Here is a 19,275-nt window from a genome sequence, read left to right on the forward strand (position 1 = left end):
GCGGAGCGTGTTGCCTGGTGACGCCGAAGCTGAGCTCGCTGTTTCCTGCGCCCTCTGTCACCCAAAACAAGTTTCAAACAGACAAATCACCGTCGATGCATTGAGAATAACGAGCTCACTTGTATTCGAACTTAAAACCACTCGCTATGTGATACAGACAGCATCTCTGGAAGAGGATTATGGACAGTTACTTGTTCGTTCGAGTTGTGGGGAAGGGGAGCTACGGGGAGGTGAACCTGGTCAGACACAGATCAGACCGTAAACAGGTGCTAACGGTAGACACACACACACACTGCTTTAGAGATTTCACTAAGTTACTGGCCGAGCTAATGTCTTAGTTAATATCAGATTGTGTTGTTGTTGTTTTTACTGCTGAGAGTTAACGTTAGCCTCTTCCATGAAAATGTCTAATTATTGAATTTGCATATTTTAGGAAAAGCGTAGGAATTTTGTATTATTGTATGATGATGCATTAGTTAACATTAGTTAACTTAAATGCATTAGTTAACATGAACTAAGAATTAACAATACTTCTACAGCATTTATAATCTTAGTTTGCTTAAAATTTATTAAAATCAAATGTTGTATTTGTTAGCATTAGTTAATGCACTGTGAACTAACATGAACAAACAGTGAACAGCTAGATTGATTAATTAATACTGTAACAATAATGTAATTTTTTAACAAATGTATTGTTCATTATTAATTCATGTTAAAAATTCATTAACTAATGATAACAAATGAGACCTTATTGTAAATTGTTACCAATATTCCTTGTGCGTAACACTTATATATAATAACTTAATTTAAGAGGCAAATTATGAGCCTATAGGATACTTCATATCAGAGGGATCATATATATTCAAATATGAATATGTATGAAAAAAAATATGAATCAGATCAATCTGTTAAGCATGTAAAGCATTGTTTTAAGTGTTCTTATTATTTGACTAATTTCTATAAAGGCAGTTGACATCCTGCAGTGTATAATGCTCTAAAACTATTTGAAACAGCCTTTTTTCGCTGCAAGAGGGAGGTGAAGTTATTTTGATTAAAGATTACGAGGGAGCATGTATTAAAAAAAATTAAAAATTATCCATGGATAAGTCATTTATAATAAGTACTGCAGTATTCCATTAAAAATAGGAATTGTAAGTTTTGATTTCATGGTGACTTTAAATATACTGGAAAAAAATTGTGGAAAATCTTTAAAGAACTAGTTAGCCTCACTTCAAACATACAATGGACATTTGGATTAGGAATATATGATTGCTGATATATTCCGTTCCTAAAGGAATAGTTCACTTCAAAATGAAAATTCTGTCATCATGTACTCACCCTCAAGTTGTTTCAAACCTGTATGAATTTCTTTCTTCTGCTGAACACAAAGGAAGATATTTTGAAGAATGTCGGTAACCAGACAGTTTCTGGACCCCATTGACTTCCATAGTAGGAAAAAAAAGTCAATGGGGTCGATCAACTGTTTGTTTACTGACATTCTTCACAATATCTCCCTTTGTGTTCAGCAGAAGAAAGAAATTCACTCAGGTTTGAAACAACTTGAGGGTGAGTACATGATGAATTTTCATTTTGAAGTGAACTATTCCTTTAAAATGTGGACATTTTCCACTAGGATTCATGTCTTATGTGCAAAGCTGTAGCTTGGTATCTTGTATGGTTTTGGCAGTATGTGATCAAGAAGCTGAACCTGAGAACATCCTCCAGACGTGAACGGCGAGCCGCGGAGCAAGAAGCACAGCTCCTCTCTCAGCTCAAGCATCCCAACATAGTCACATACCGGGAATCATGGGAAGGCGAGGACTGCCAGCTCTACATTGTGATGGGTTTCTGTGAGGGAGGAGATCTGTACCACAGACTCAAACTGCAGAAGGGAGAACTGCTGCCCGAGAGACAGGTGGTGGAGTGGTTTGTTCAAATAGCCATGGCCCTTCAGGTAACTCCATATCCATCAGTCTGTCCAATCGTCCTTTCCGAAGTTTCAACTGAATAATAAAGCCGTTGCCTTTTTTTTTTTTAATCCGTAGTATTTACATGAGAAGCACATTCTGCATCGAGATCTGAAAACACAGAATATTTTCTTGACCAAAACCAATATAATCAAAGTGGGTGATCTGGGCATCGCACGGGTCTTGGAGAATCAGAACGACATGGCCAGCACTCTGATCGGCACACCTTACTACATGAGTCCAGAACTCTTCTCCAACAAACCGTACAACTACAAGGTACTGCATGCTCACAGTCACAGTTAGTGCAGCTCTAGATCAGTCTACGTCAGTGATCATGTCTAGATCCACTTTTGCTAAATAACACAAAACCTTTTTTTTTTTTTACCCCAAAGTAAAAAAAAAAAAAAAAATTATATTGTTTACGTTTTTATTTAGCAATTAACAATTAAACAATTAAAAAAATAAAAAATAATCATATACATACTATATATAATATATATACTATACTTCAAAAGTTTGGGTCAGTTAATTTAAAGTTTAAAGTTCATTAAAATTAATATTATTCTGCAAGGATGCATTTATTAAATTTATCAAAAGTTACAGTAAAGACTTTTACATTGTTACAAAACATTTGTACTTCAAATATGTTTAATGTTTTGTAATATCTTTTCATTGTAGAATCCTGAAAATAGTTGATCATGGTTATAGTTCATCCACAAAAACAATATGAAGCAGCACAACTGTTTTAAACATTGATAATAATAAGAAATGTTTCTTAAGCTCTAAATCATCATATTAGAATAATTTCTGAAAATACAGCTTTGCTTCACAGGAATAAATTACATTTTAAAATGAAATAGAAAACAGAACATATTTCACAATTGTAATATTTCACAATATTACAGTTTGCACTGACTTTTTGATCAAATGGATGCAGTCTTGGACTTGGTGAGCATTAAAAACTTTTGTTAAAAGCATATAAAATCTAACCAAACCCAAACTTTTGAACTTATGTAATATATTTTTATATAAAATATTATTTTGTATATATAATGGAGAATTGGCTTAAAAAAAAAAAAAACTCAAGTAAAATATCAAACATAAAATGTCTGAGGATTTCTTAAATTTTAAGACAGAAATCTAAACAGTCCTAAAATAGCTTTTTTTATTTTTTTATTTTTATTTTAGGGTAACCTGGAGTTTTGTTCACCCAAATGTTGTGTTTAAGATGAATCATAATTTATGTTTGTTCATTTCAGTTATGTTTGTTTGTGTTTGCAGTCGGACATTTGGGCTCTGGGATGTTGCGTGTACGAGATGGCGACTCTAAAACATGCCTTCAACGCAAAAGACATGAACTCTCTCGTCTATCGGATCGTAGAAGGGAAGGTAGAGGATCATATTCATCATCTGTTTCACTGCTGAACTGTGAATATTTGCATTTGTCAGATCTAAAGAGCTTTCCATTCATATCAGTACTCATTTCATCCTTCCTCATAATATATTAACAGTATTATTAATTATTCATTTTTAATATTCAGCTGCCCCAGATGCCGAGTAAGTACGACCCCCAGCTGGGAGAACTGATAAAGCGGATGCTGTGTAAGAAACCAGAGGACAGGCCGGACGTCAAACACATCCTCCGACAGCCGTACATTAAACACCAGATCTCCATGTTCCTGGAGGCCACAAAAGAGTATGTGCTTATTCCCACCTCTCCAATAACATTCAAATAAAAAGATTCCACTAGATTTCAATAGGTTTGTAACTAGGGATTCGCCATTTTTAACAAACAAATATTGTCCGATATCGATATTTGTCATTTGCTCTCTTATTTAATCTTTTGTCATTTAAAATAGATTCGTGTTTTAAAGGGTTGGTTGAATATGATTTCACTTTTCTAATTTTAGTTAGTGTGTAATGCTGCTGTTTGAGCATAAACAACATCTGCAAAGTTACAACGCTCAAAGTTCAAAGCAAAGGGAGATATTTGAAATCGTTTTTTTAGGACTACGACAACTCATTCCTCCACAACGACATTCCTCCTGGGTTAGTGACATCACCAGCCCTAAAATTTACATAAACCCCCTCCCCGGAACGTGATTTATAGATTATCAAGACAGAATATGCTAATTAATGACTAGAAGATAACTACACATAAGCTACATAAATTCATCAACTAACCATTTAGAAATGTTGCTCTACATGTTGTCACTTCTTCTTGAGTCTCTCCATCTCTCTGAATCCGGTTTGAACATAAAAGGCTAAAAGTTTTTGAAATGTTCAGTGCATGTCTGTGTGAGGTAAAAGGACACAAGCTGTTGAAGCTCCGCCCCCCGTGCTGGGAGCAGCAGCTCATTTGCATTGAAAGGGACAGACACAAAAACGGTGTGTTTTTGCTCACCCTCAAGAAGTGACAACTTTAACATGCTATATAAAAATATCTGTGGGGTATTTTGAGCTAAAACTTCACAACACACTCTGGGGACATCAGAGACTTATTTTACATCTTTCAAAAAGCGCATTATACCACCCCTTTAATCATTTTTTAAAATAAGAAATGTTCAAAATGTAGGTATACTGGCTAGTTTATTGCTGCATCATCAAATCATTTCTATTGAACATGGATCCATTTAACATTCAACAGGCCAACATAAAAACAAATACAACAGAACAAAATTGCATATGAAATAAACAGTGCTTTTCAGGCAGGTCTAACAGTAGTTACAGAAATTAAGTAATAAAATGCTAAATATATTATTTATTTTATAAATTAAATATACATTAATCTTTATTAAAGCTATAAGTTATATAGTCAAGAATAGTGATGTAGTTTGTTGTTTGATTAACTTTAAAACAGACAGCAGCGCTGCAGGAATATTAGGCTGCTGTCACTAAAAGCTGCACAGATTCAATATACTGGTACACAAGGGACTGTTAATGTTAATTTAAGACATAACCAACTATGTTTACAAGGAGACTCGCCAAAGCGTGCATTTTGATATAAATTTGTGTGAATTAGTAGTGAAAGAGAACTCAATTCAGTATTTGTGCCCTGAGACGTGGCTTTTCAGGCGTGTACTTTGTATGTGTGCGCACTAGACATGTGCCGGTATTCGGTAATGCGATAAATCGCGGTAATGAATATGCACGATATTGTTATCGCGGGCACTTCAAAATACTGTGAAAAATAATAGATCAGAATTTATATTTATAGAACGCGCATTAACTTATTTTCCATCAACCGCTTAAACAAACACTGCGTATATGCTGCGCGAAACACGTGCGCACTCTGATGTAAACAATCCCCACATGTAGAAACACGTGTGCATGCGGCGCAGCGCGCACTCTAGTCTAATGTAAACAATCCTCACATGGAGAAGAAGCACGGCGGAAGGAGGAACGCTGCCGACGATTTATCCCCCTTCTAAAAGCAGGGCTGTCAACTCTACGCATTCAGCGTGAGACTCGCGCAATTTACACTTTTCACACGCTCTCGCGCCACACATCCATTTTCTCACGCACAGAAAAATCACGGAGCAAAGAGGACACCGAGACCGACAGACTAGACAGAGCAGGTTACTTTTGATATGAAAACAATTCTCAGTTCTCATGTTCTGTCCATTTTATTACGAAATTCAGACAATAAATACCGTTTTGGTGCTTGTAAATGTGACGTGACCGATCGGTGTAGCGCCTCAGTTCAAGTAAACCGATCCTCTGTTACTTTTTATTTAAAGATACAGTACAACTTACCGAAAGGTATTTAAGCCTCACACATAATATCGATCAATCAGTGTTTTTCAACCACGGAAAGAATAAAACTGCAGGTGAACAATTATGTCACAGAATGTTACATTTACCTCAGGAAAGCCATTTAATGACCAACATGTTAGTTGACTAGAAAAAAAAGCTATAGGGAGTATTTTGCTAAATATGTGCACTATATTACATTTGTATTATATTTTTACTTGTGTCAATTTTTATTATAATGAAAACCAAATTCTATTTAATGTAATTTGTTAATTTTTAACCTTTAATAATACCAGCTGACAGGGCTCTCTGTATGTTTACAGCATTATGTGAGATGTATTTTTTCTTGAGAAAAATTAACATGTAGGCTATATACTGTAGCCTACCGAGTCAATATTGAATCAAGATTGAAATCAAATCCCAAGAATTGAATTGAAATCGTGAAAATTGTGTAAAATTCTGTTTATTACCAAATGTTTTGACAATCACAATTACACCTATTGTGATGCAAGTTGTTGTTTTTTCTACATCCCCCCCAATCCATCTGTTTCTCTTGAGCAATTAAAATATCGTGATAATACCGTATACCGTGATAAAAGCTCAATCAATTAATCGCAGCATGAAAATTTGATACCGGCACATGCCTAGTGCGCACACAAAACCTCTCACAGTGAGTAGAATTGAGTTCTCTTTCGCGTCTTCTTGCGCTTGAGTATTTAAATTAGCAAGGCTTAAAGACACGTGCAAAGGATAAACTTTCGTGAAGATGCAGCACTGGCCTGATCGGAAGAGTGACAGTTCCATCAGTTTTCCCGAGCGTTGTTCACGCTTCCCCCAGGCAGTCCTTATTGTTGAGCCCTGCTGATTTCAATTTGTTTTGGCAAGCATTTAATTATTTTACCCAAAGAAAAACATTGGATTATGCAACAGACATTATACAACTCAGTGCCTTCACACAGTTAACCATCTGTTTGTAATATCGGCCTTTTTCAAGCTGTAGCCGATATGCCGATGGTTTTAAATTGATCAAAAATTGCCCAATAAAAATCAGCGGCTGATACATCAGTGCATCTCTAGTTGTAACGGTACATAAAGATAATGCTTCGGTACATACCTTGGTTTTGAAGTCACAGTTCGGTATGTTTTTGGTACAGGAGGGGGAAAAACTAACCTTTTTTTTTTTTTTTTTTTTTTACAAACTATGTCTGTCTTTAAATAAAAAAGTCTGTCAGTATTGCTGCATACACTGCAGTTTATGGTTCTGTTGTAATTGGGGGAAGAGATTTGAAGTGCTTTTACTTGTTGATGCAAATATGTTAGCCAAATATTTTAGAATAAGGTTTGGATTATTGGGCTCTCATTCTAATCCTCTCCATCTATTTGACACGCATGCTCTGAAGTCTGCAAATTTAAAGTTATTCTGACTCGCTTTCTGTCAGGATAATCCTTTATGCGAAATTGAAAAACTTGGGTGAATTTGTAACATTTTACATGTAAGTATACATCTGTAAGATGTGAGTTGTGTGCTGACAGTAAAGAAAGCCATGTAGGTTTATGATTTAGTTTGAAGTGCTTAATTTAAAGCATTTCTCATGTTTAAGACAGGTTGGATTGTGCACTTATTCGGTAGCAACTCACTCTGTGTGCTTCATCATTTTTCAGATGTCTTTGCAACATCAAAGTATATTGATATAAACGATATTGCCCCACAAAAGGAGGAAAATCAAAGTTAAAATTACATTCCGCACACAGAGATTAAAACAATATGTATTCATTTGGTACACATGTACAAAATTTTTCAGTACGAGTTGTTCGGTTCGGTTCGTGCGGAACGTGATTATAAGTGTACCTGTACACCCCTTGTTTTCAATGATCTGTCCTGTTACTGATCTAACAGGAAAACTGCCAAATCACGGAAAAATGCAGCGAACAGCAAACCGAGTGCCGGATCAGATGGCTCAACCAAACCAAATCATGAAGTTCAGCCACAGTGTTTTAACTCTGAGTCAAAGACCAGAAGAAAAAAGGTAGGATGAAGCTGGCAAGTTGTTGATTTTATGGCCATGCGTGTGGACATGATCTCAGTTCATCTGTTTCGTTTTCCACATTTCATAGGTTGAAGAAAATCACTTGAACCGACAACAACTCTGTAACGGTGCAGTGGAAAATGTGGTTCCTAACCCACCCTTGCCCCCCAAATCTCCTAATCGGGACATTCTTATCTCAACAGGCCAATCTATAGCCACTATTAGCAATGTAGACATTGAAATCCAATCCCAGAAACAAAGAAAAGCCAAGCCACCACAGCCAAAGCCCAGCAGCCATCAAAACCACAAGCCTCCATCTGTGAGCGTGAAGAAAGAAGATCCCAGTCCTCCTCAGACACACCCTCTGAAACAAGAGTTTGGTGTCAGCAGGACGGAGGATAAGATGTCAGCGGATGGATTGAGATCAGAAAGCTCAAACACTCCCAAACCTGCAGATCGAACCAGGAACAAGGCTCTCGAAGCAAGTATGGATCTCAAAGACGACACTATGAAGCTCCTGCAGGAGGCAGGGGTGGAGGACCTCCCGTACGAGCCCACTGAACAACATCACGATGCGGAGAGACAAAGAACTTCAACAGCTGTTGACGACAATCACAGCAATGCTTGTGTCATGAAGGATGTTCCTATTGGAAGTTCAACTGAGGAGAGTGAGGTACGTTACTGTGATGGAGCCGATCGAAGCTTCTGATAGGTTTGCTTAATATAAAGCCGGTTGCACACTGTACGATTTATAATGGTTATTTACGACTGTACGAGCATGATCCCGCTGTAAGCCATGTCACACTGTTGGGTTTCTGTTGTCATTAATGTCAGACTGCTGTGTTAAAAAACTGGTGCACGTCCAGAGTGTTACATCATCAGTCCTTCACACGTTCAGTGACTGAGCTGCATTTACATGTGGTAAAAAACTGGAGAAAAAACGGTGTGGAGCAAGTGGTGGTTTGTTGTTGTCTCACTGATTGTGTCATCAGGTTCTGCGTTCTTATTGGCTTTTGACGCATCTCGTCTCATAACATCTGACAATGCCAGTATTTTGTTGGAGGTATAAAAGAAAAATCGTTTGTCGGTGAGCAAGTCAAACTAGCGATCAGAGACTTCAGATTTCGGCCTAGGATCAGAGGAATCTTTTAGGATTCATAAACTTTGTCTCAGAGGGCCAAAATCGTACAGTGTGCACCCGGCTTTAAACCGTAACTCTCTTAAAGTCCCTCTTATATTGATGGACTTTAATATGTTTTATCATCTGTGCTAAAAGAAAGATTCACAATGAGAAAGATTCATAAATTCTGTCATTATTCACTCACTCTCATGTCATTCCAAACCTGTATCACTTTCTTTCTTGTGTGGAACAGAAAAGGAGATATTTTGAAAAACGTCAGATCAGAAAATGTCTAAACTATGGAAGTCAATGGACACCAAAACTGTTTGGTTACCAATCATGGTCTTTGAAATGTCATATTTTGTGTTCCACACAAGAAAGAAAGTCGTACAGGTTTGGAACAATATCTGGGTGAGTAAAAGATGACAGAACTTTCAGTTTTCAGGAACTATCCCTTTAGTTTATTTGATTGATTGATTGATTGATTCATTCATTCTAAAGACAATGTATTTTTTTGTCTGTCACATTGCAGGGAAGTTTAGACTCCACAGAGAAACTACTCAAGCCTGTTCCTGTCATTTTAATGGTAAAACACTGTTCCCTTCTTTCTTTCTTTCTCTTTTTTTAAAGGTCCCGTTCTTCGTGATCCCATGTTTCAAACTTTAGTTAGTGTGTAATGTTGTTGTTAGAATATAAATAATATCTGTAAAATTATAAAGCTCAAAGTTCAATGCCAAGCTAGATATTTTATTTAACAGAAGTCGCCTACATCGAACGGCCCGTTTGGACTACATCCCTCTACTTCCTTCTTTAATGACGTCACTAGAACCGTTTTTTGACTAACCTCCGCCCACAGGAATGCTCCCTCAACTCTACCGAAATTCGTTTATGTACTTGCGCACTTCTTATAACTTACTGTGTTTACTCAGCTCTTATGGTGATTTTCTGAAGTAAAACTGACGCTTCATCTTTTGTGTGATGTACAATAAACTTTATTAAACTCATCAGAATATGTTTGATCATCATTCAGACAGCAGACTTGTAGGCTATTAATAAATAATGGATACATACAAACAGATGACAAATACGTTATAATAACCGGAATTAAACTACTAAACTATACCTGTTCCATCTCTATACAGCACTCTGACTCTGTAGGCATTATTGTCCGACTCGAAATGAACACCGTTACTGAGAGTTTCTGATATTATCATCATTCCGTGAGATGAAATTGTCCTGACAGACTGAGCGCGAGATCATGAAGCTCCGCCCCCTGGGTCGTCCAGCAGCAGCTCATTTGCATTTAAAGGGCACACACTAAAACAGCGCGTTTTTCTGTGCCCCAAAAAATGACAATTTAAACATGCTGTAAAAAATTATCTGTTGGGTATTTTGAGCTGAAACTTCACATACACACTCTGGGGACATCAGAGACTTATTTTACATCTTGTGAAAAGGGGCATAATATGGGACCTTTAAATAAATTTATATAGTTATGTAAACATTACAAAAGTATTTCTTTACTTAATTGTTTATATTAGTATTAATGGTAACACTTTACAATAAGGTTCATTAGTTAACATTAGTTAACTACCTTAGTTAACATGAACTAAGAATGAACAATACTTTTACAGCATTTATTAATCTTAGATAATATTATATTCAACATTTACTAATACATTATTAAAACCAAAGGTTGTGTTTGTTAACATTAGTTAATGCACTGTGAAGTAACATGAACAAACAATGAACAGCTGTATTTTTATTAACTAACATTAACAAAGATGAATAAATACTGTAACAAATGGATTGTTAATGGTTAGTTCATGTTAGTTAATACATTAACTAATGTTAACTAATGAATCTTATTGTAAAGTGTTACCTTATTAATAGTACAAATATTTACTTAATCCTTTAAAACCTGATAGTAAAACACAGGTGTTATTATTGCTTTTGTTTTTCAGATTGGTGATTGAAATACAATTCATTTTTGTGCAAATCATTAATTAACTGTTGTTGCTGCTGCTGTGTATTACAAAAATATTTCTAATTTATATTTTTATTATAAATATTAATATAATCCTTTAAACAATATTTAAACATTACTTATAATAACATTTAGGAGCCATGCAATTCAGAGTCCACATCGCTCTCAGATCACAGCAGAGCAGTTCTTCCTCCTTCTTCCTCTTCCTCTGAACCATCCACGTCACGTCAGCGCAGGCAGAGGAAGAAGGACACGTCTCTGGATGACCACAACACTCATCCAGTGAGTAGCTTGAGCGTTGGAATTCTTGTATTTTATAACTTAATGATTAATTGATATCTTTTTATCAGTACAAACCAGAATGAATTCACATACTTATATTGTCTGTCGCTGATCTTACTCACTAAAACATTTCTATGTTTAGATCAAAGCAGTGTCCAGACCACTGCCGCCTCTTCCTGAAGATATCCTATCAGTAAACAGTGAAGAGAAAGCCCAGAGTAACTCAGAGAAGAACAGACCTACCGATCTCTCATCCAAGAACACTCCAGAACAGCAGGTGAAACACTGGGGACTGTATTAAACTGCTTTACACAGTATATCCATGTAAAGAATGCATGTGCAGTAATCTGATATTTCCCATGGTATCATGTTTCTTTTAAACAATTAGTTTAAAGCTTTGTGGTTCATCTGCGAGTTTGTTGTTAATAAAAATCAGTGTACTTGCAGAGCCGTCCACTGTCTGCGAGGGAAAGGAGAAGACTGAAGCAATTACAGGAGAACTCCAGACAACAAGGTTTGTGATGAATTTCTTTGAATGTCGTGAAAATGTTTAAAAAACAATAACAATGTGAATGGAACGTGGAAAAATTACAGCAAAAGTAGACCAAAACAAGATCTGAATACACTTTTTGTGTCGGGAGCAAACTTGTTCACATGCACTTCTATTTTCCGACTAAGGTCCATGTTCTGTTTAAAGGTGCCTTGTGTAAAAATAAATAAATTCATACTCCACATTCCATACCAGATGGGGGCAGTATACCTCCAGAAAGTGAGTTGGTCTACTCTAGAGTATGAATATCTTCAAGCTACTCCCCTTCACCTTTACCAGTGAATATGTTCATATTCGTTTTGTTCATATTACATTTTTATTGTTAGTTTGAATTACATTAATTTGACAGACAGCATTCGCTGATGTTGACCAAGCTAGCGCCAACGTAACCAGAGCTTCCAGAGCTTCCAACTCTCACGCATTAACCGTGAGACACACGCAAACACTTTTCACACGCTCTCACCCCACACATCAATTTTCTCACGCACAGAAAAATCGCGAAGCAAAGAGGACACGGAGACCGACAGACTAGACAGAGCAGGTTAGTTATGATATAAAAAAATCTCAGCTCTCAGATTCTGTCAATTAAATACCGTTTTGGCGCTTGTAAATGTTACACGACAGATCCCTAGCGCATGTGAACCGATCATCTCTACTAGCTAATAGTAAAAAAAATCACGAACACTGAAAGATACAGTAACGTTAGGCTACAACTTACCAAAATGTATTCCTCATACATAATATCGACCAATCAGTGTTTTTTATCATCGTGAAGAGGTCAATAACACAGCTGGAGAACAATTATGTCAGATTTACCTCAGGAAAGCCGTTTAATATACATAATATAGGTCACGTAGTTGGCAAGAAAAAAAGAGCAATAGAGATTGTGCTATGTGTGTACTATATTACAATACTGTATTTATGAACGTTATATACGTTTATCGAACAGCCTTCGATACATTTCTATGTTATAACTTCCCGAAAATCTACACAAACATATAAAACAAACTTCTAACGAAATACTAACAGCATCTTACTTACCAATCCAAAAGAAATGTTGCAAGTTCGAAGTCAAACCTCATTTTTTTCATGTCCATTAGTTGTCTCCAGCGATGGAAAGCAGTGCCAATGTTTACTCTGGTTCTGTTCCTTTTTTATCATATTTTATTTGAATGTAGTAGTAGTGGGCTGTAGGCTACTTTCCACACGATTGACATCAGGTTCAAGTACGCCCACAAGCCGTGCGAGTTATTCGTGTATTGCATGTTTGGCTGGTGGTTATGTTGCCGGCATACCGCCTCCCATGGCCGAAACTGGTATTACGACACCTGTCGGGCCGTGGCTATTAATGCTAATGCTAATTCAGGTTGATATCTCTGCAGCACTATAACTTGACATTTTTTTAATGACATCATCGCCCTTATTTCTTCTCATTCTTTTGATGCATGTAGCTCATTTTTTGGATATTTTTACCTCAATTTTTACATAAGGCACCTTTAAGGCTTTAAATGCTTCATAGCTTCAGGGTTATTATCGTGAACTAAAACTAATGCTGTTAAATAAAGATGAATAAATGTTAGATGTTGAAGCACTAAATTACTGACTGGAAATAAATATAAACTGAAACTAAACAATAACTAAAGCTAAGACTGAAATAAAAATAAAATAAACCTAAAGTAATATTTAAATAAATAAAAAAAATGAATGAAATGACAAAGCACATAACAAAATTACTAAAAACAATTAAACTAAAATGAAAATATAAAAATAAAAGCTAATTCAAATTATTAATAAAAACTATAATAACATTGCAGAGCTATTGGACTATAGACATAAACATGCACATTTCTTTTTCTTGTTCTTTTCTGAAAATGAAAATGAAAATGACCATATTCTGACTACTGCCGGAATATTCTTTTGTATATAAACACAATCAAGATGTATGCTAGATTCTTTTTCAAACTGTTCACTTTTTAGTACACTTAAAAGGATAGTTCACCCAAAAATGAAAATTCTCACGTTGTTCCAAACCTGTGTGAGTTTCTTTCTTCTGCTGAACACAAAAGAAGATATTTTGAAGAATGTCTGTAACCAAACAGTTGATGGACCCCATTGACTTCCATAGTATATTTTTTCCATACTAAGGAAGTCAATGGGGTCCATCAACTGTTTGGTTACGGACATTCTTCAAAATATCTTCTTTTGTGTTCAGCAGAAGAAAGAAACTCGTACAGATTTATCCCTTTTAAAGGAGGGTTTGACTTTCATTCTGTTAAAGAGGCCTCACGAGCGATAACACCCTTGAGAACAGTATTGGCGGATCAAAGCGAGACGTTTCTGCGTGCGTCCATTAGAATGCATGAGGTGCCGCCCACTATGATCAAAGCCCACAGGTGCTGCATAACTGAATTCAGATAAAAGCAGATTTTGTACAATGAATATGATTCCTTAGTTTCTTTTCTTTGAAGCAGTGTCCGCTGTCAGAAGGGCACCTTGTGATGTCCCCTCATTAGACAGTAAGCAGACAGACCAGCTACACTGCCCGAGACCTGCTAGCACAACCTTGGAAACAAAAAAGGTATGTCTAATTTTTCCTCCTCGACTCAGAACGGTCTTTCAAACAGCATACACTTTATACTTACAGTATAAGACCAGGCCTTGCTTAAAGGCATAGTTCACCAAAAAATCTAAATCCTGCCATTGCCACTCTTTCTTCTGTGGAACATTTAGATATTTTGAACAAAATATATATTTTTCCTTTCAATGGTTCCCAACATTCTTCATATGATCTTTGATATGATATATTATTATGTCATCAGATCTTCTATATAAGAAATGCATACAGGTTTGGAACTACATGATGACAAAAGTTTCATTTTGTTTCACCAAGTTTCAAAACTATCCCTTTAAATTCACCATGTAATCAAACCTGTTTAATGCCTGACTTTAAATAAATCTACTCTGTGACAGTGATTCCCAAACATTTTAGTGTCGTACCCGCTTAGGAATTTAACATCCTTCTGCGTAACCTCTCTCTTCCACTCTTCCACTGCAGTCGCACCTTTTCCATTAAGGGACAATTGAATAGAGAAATATGCAGTGATGGTAAAAACAAAGTGATACTTTTAAATATTAAACTACAACCACCAGTAGGTGGCGGTAAGTCACTGTCATAATGAGTGAGTTATCAAGTCATTCATTCAGTAACAAGCAAGTGTCTGTATTTATGAACGAGTCATTTAATCATTGACTCACGATTCGTTCAAAGCCACTGATTCGCTGAACTGTGTGTTTCAGTTCTTCTGTGGCTTTCATTGAAACTATTATTTCGCTGCAAAATGATGCAAACAAAACTGTTTTAAAATGTCCGTCACTTAATATTACACTTTTGTTTGTTGAACTGTTGTATAAAATCAATGTCACACGTGGATATTTGGGAATAATGCCATTCTTTCTCGTATAATACATTATAAACATTAAAAACAAGAACTCGCGCACACACAGGATGTTTTTGTAAGAGAGCTTTAATTGATCTCTATGAACAGTCTATGAACAGTTAGAATCCAAGATCTCAGCTAGTTGGTCAAAAGGGATCTGACCTGAACTGTTTCGGTTGTCTTCGTGTATCAGGAGAGGAAGTCCTCATGGAGACAGTCTGATGAAGACGAGTGTAGCTCCTCCACCAGCTCCACTGAACGCTCAGAGGGGGACTACAGAGAACAGTAAGACCTCACTCTAATGTGCTCTAATAAGACGTAACTGCCTACATTTATGTATGTACAAATTCTGAATAATGGCGGAATTGGGTCATATTCCGGTTATGTATGCGTCATGTAAACATACATGTGTTCTTTGCATTGTGCCAATAACAGCGACTAATTTTTTATTTATTTTTATACAGAAAGTGTGAGACCAGTGAAATGCAAGACTTGGTTCAAATGATGACACAGACGTTACACATGGATGCCAGAGATGTATCACTGCCTGAGTTCAAACTAAACAGGAAGTACAGGGACACCCTGATGCTTCATGGGAAATCCAGAGAGGGACAGGGGGATTTCCAAATCAGTGGCGTCCCGTTAGGTAACTCGCCTAACTCGTTTTTTTGTTTTTTGTTTTCAGGAACATTCACAGTCAACGCAAATCTACAAATTCATTTAAAACAGAAAAATTGCAAATGTTCAATATTTTTGAACAAATGTGAATTGAGTAATTCTTCATTTTTAGTACGCTAGTCTGGCGACAGAATCCATCGTTATATTCCTAATTTTCTGTATTTAGATGACAGCACGGGTCCAGCAAAGGTCAGGAGAGTGATCGAGCACTTGCGGACAGATGTGGTGAAAGGACTCGGCGTGAAGCTGTTGGACAGAGTCCTGGACATCATGCAGGAGGAGGATGAAGTGAAGAGAGAGGCAAGTTAGCTAAAGTGAGCAGACCTTTGACTCACTGTACTTTAGAAAGACATCAGAATCAATAGACCATTGAAAATTATGTTTACAAACAAATCATGATTCATCATTAACTGTTGTGAAAAATGTATTCTAGATTTATGATACAGTGGAGGAACTACTGAAACCACACGTTCACAGAAATTACATACTCGGGGGGGGCTTAAGATTACATTTTATACATCTTAAATATATTTAATCATATTTATAAAGGTGCATTATAGCTCAAGTCGCAAGGTTCCTCTGCTTAAAAATTAAGATTTGCGTATGTGTAAGTGGTTTGGGGAATCATTTAGAATACTCCAAATTCATGAACAAATTGATGTGAGAATGCACATATTGTGAATTAGACAAATTTCTTGTGCAAATAAATCTAAATAATCCATGCAAATGAGACCCATTGATTTTAAAGTACTAGTTACTCTTTATTTTCCCGTTTATCCCTGTAAAGCTGCTTTGAAACAATGTGCTAAAATGGAAAGCATTTTTAGAAAACATACTAAATTGCAGTTAGCCTGATATTTCTATTCTTTTTTTCTCTCCAGCATTTACTGCAGGAACAAATGGGGGAGGAACAATACAAGCGGTACGCAGTGAAAGTGCGACAGCTGAAGTTCTTTGAGGACGTCGCGTTCAAAGATTGAGCCAGATCAGATGCACTTGAGGATCCCTTGTGAAACACTGATGTACAGTAGACCGACGTGCTCTTCACAGAAAAACACTTCACTGAAGCCTCCTATCAACAATCACTGTTACTTTTGTAATGCTTTTGTAAATGTATAGTGATATAACTGAGCTTAACACTAGATATGCAATAAAGCTATGTTATTATGCACCTTTAAATTTCACAAAAGCATTATTTTCTATTGGAAATGTGAACCTATGCTATGTAGATGGCAATCTTGAATTTAATAGCAAGACGTTGAAATAGTTTTCCTATTTTCTGGACTGTATATTTATATGATGAATAATGTAAATCAATATGAAATGATTTTTAATAAATGACATTTTCAGGAATGCTGTGCTTTCTTTTGCATTAATACATCTCCACTCAAAAAAATAATAATAAAAATCCACGCAAATAAACCAAATACAGTTCTTTATTACACATATTGAATGTTGAAACGGTGACAAAAATGGATGGGTTTTCATATAGACTGTTTGTTTCTACTGTATATCTATATGGCTTTGCTGTGCCAAATCCCCACTAAAATACTGGCGGAAATCACTTGTGCTTCTTCTTCTTCTGACTCTGGCTCTCCTGAGGTTTGTCACGGTTCTCTCCGGACGTCTCGGGCACGGCCGGCTGCCAGCTCAGAGGGTTTTTTCTGTACATCGGCCAGGGAGGCAGCGTGAGCTGAAGAACAGGACAGCCAGAGTTACACATGAGGATTTCTGAAACTTTACATCAAGCAAACAGAAGTCTCGTGACATACCAGACAGGATACTGTGAATCCAGCCAACATTATGTAAACCGTCCACCCAAACTGCTGAATAAATAATCCATAGACAAAGCCGATCACCTGCAAGACATAAGACGTGAGGCAGAGGAGAAATGCCAATGTTGTGATGCTTTCGAGGTGCTTCCAGTGTTACTTACCGCTGACACCAGAATGATTCCTTGGAAAATTTGCTCGGCAAGTTTCTGTCCCTTATAGTCCTGCAAATAATCAGTGTGAATATATGAATACTCATGTTTATGTTATGTATTATACACAAGCAAGCCATTAGGAATGTGTTTCAATTTGTATTAGAAACGTTAGAACTGTAGATCACCATGCATAAGACACACTTTCTCTTGGGATAGGTTATGCAATAAATAGGCTACTAATAAAATACATTTCAAATATTATAGTGTACATAAATACTTGGGTACATTTCAACCGCAAAATATATATTTAATCAATTACGTCATAAACATGTGGATCAATACTGTGTCTAGTAAGAAAAACATTTTCATAAACGTTACATCCACAATTCCTCTCCATCACTTGACTCCCAAAGCTGTTGAGTGCACACTAGATTTAACAATTTAATGGGTAGCTTTCGTTCTAATACCAGCACTAGCTAGTTGGTGTCTAGCTAATTTTTAAATATTAAAAATAAATGTAATATTTCCACAGGACCGTCGCTAATGCGTTAGCTGCTAACATATGACAGTGTTTTAAAACAGCTCTAAACACCACTGAACTCACAATATAAACACGTGCACGCTTACCATCACAGGAAGGCTTACCATGTGTGTCGGAATGGATTTAAACATTGCAAGCATTTTGAAATAACAATATAAAGCTGCTAGATAATGTTATTCTGAAGAGAGTGATGGTTTGGTTTCCTGTTTGAAAGTGTGTACGTAGAGATCCGCAGGACCCCTTAAAAACATCGACCGGCTAAAATGCTTCCATTCTGCACAGATCAGAGAGAAATACCTCTTGTGATCTCTCGGTGCAGATGTGGCTTAATTAATAGGACGATAAGCTTTCGACGCTGTCTCGGTGGAATTCTAAATTAAAAGAAACATTTATGTTTTTAATCAGGCAGTATTCTAGACGCACATTTCAGACCATTTATGGTCAAGGGCGTGTTGAAGTACGTCATCAGCCGCTGGAACGATCAGATCTGTAATTCATATTAGAAAATTTGATTCATCTCAGTGACTCGAATCTTTTGAATCATTTCATTTCGTTCTGGTTTGTTCTTTGATTTTGTAAGTGGTCAAAACAAATTAAGTGATTTGTAGTGAATTGTGAAGTGAAATGATACACCAGAAGATGGCAAAAAGCAAACGTTTTCGAGTCAATTACTTTTTAATTTTTTTTTTTTTACTTTAAATGAACAGAATCATGACTGAAACGAGTCTTATGTTTTATTAAGATTCGTATTAACATATCTATCATATTTTCATTCCGTTTTGTCAACTGCTGCCTATGACTTGTATTAAGCACACAATATCAGTTCATTCAGATCCATGGAAGATGTCTAGTTCAGTGATTTAGATTCCGTTTCAAGTGGCTTTATTGGCATGGCAAAAACGTCTTTACGTTGCCGAAGCATTAATAACATTAAATTAAAGACATACACATTTAATTCAAAAAGGAAAAAAGTGGCGCTCTGATCAGACTCAAATCATCGACTCGT

General features: G+C 36.3%; 2 protein-coding genes across 6 annotated transcripts; one reads left to right on the forward strand and one right to left on the reverse strand.

Moving 5' to 3' along the window:
- Positions 1 to 17,154, forward strand: nek4 (NIMA-related kinase 4). Of its 4 annotated transcripts, none has more exons than XM_084101584.1 (16): positions 1 to 266; positions 1,688 to 1,954; positions 2,046 to 2,243; positions 3,249 to 3,356; positions 3,509 to 3,663; positions 7,618 to 7,747; positions 7,836 to 8,420; positions 9,400 to 9,453; positions 10,990 to 11,136; positions 11,279 to 11,413; positions 11,584 to 11,650; positions 14,155 to 14,264; positions 15,317 to 15,408; positions 15,588 to 15,769; positions 15,968 to 16,115; positions 16,683 to 17,154. In XM_084101584.1, exons 1-15 carry the CDS (start codon positions 180 to 182, stop codon positions 16,108 to 16,110), a joined length of 2,460 nt encoding a protein of 819 aa, XP_083957710.1. In that variant the 5' UTR covers positions 1 to 179; the 3' UTR covers positions 16,111 to 16,115; positions 16,683 to 17,154. The 4 variants fall into 4 exon arrangements, with proteins under 4 accessions (XP_083957710.1, XP_083957708.1, XP_083957711.1 ...); XM_084101582.1 differs by having other exon boundaries at positions 15,968 to 16,101; XM_084101585.1 differs by having other exon boundaries at positions 14,158 to 14,264.
- Positions 17,155 to 17,219: 65 nt separating this feature from the next.
- spcs1 (signal peptidase complex subunit 1) lies at positions 17,220 to 18,720 on the reverse strand. Of its 2 annotated transcripts, none has more exons than XM_084101587.1 (4): positions 18,356 to 18,720; positions 17,738 to 17,797; positions 17,574 to 17,660; positions 17,220 to 17,494 (listed from the first exon to the last, which is right to left on the reverse strand). In XM_084101587.1, exons 1-4 carry the CDS (start codon positions 18,407 to 18,409, stop codon positions 17,363 to 17,365), a joined length of 333 nt encoding a protein of 110 aa, XP_083957713.1. In that variant the 5' UTR covers positions 18,410 to 18,720; the 3' UTR covers positions 17,220 to 17,362. The 2 variants fall into 2 exon arrangements, with proteins under 2 accessions (XP_083957713.1, XP_083957712.1); XM_084101586.1 differs by having other exon boundaries at positions 18,374 to 18,676.
- Between the last annotated feature and the right edge of the window lie 555 nt (positions 18,721 to 19,275).

Source organism: Abramis brama (genome assembly GCF_963993115.1).
Source record: "Abramis brama genome assembly, chromosome: 23".
Lineage (NCBI taxonomy): Eukaryota > Metazoa > Chordata > Actinopteri > Cypriniformes > Leuciscidae > Abramis > Abramis brama.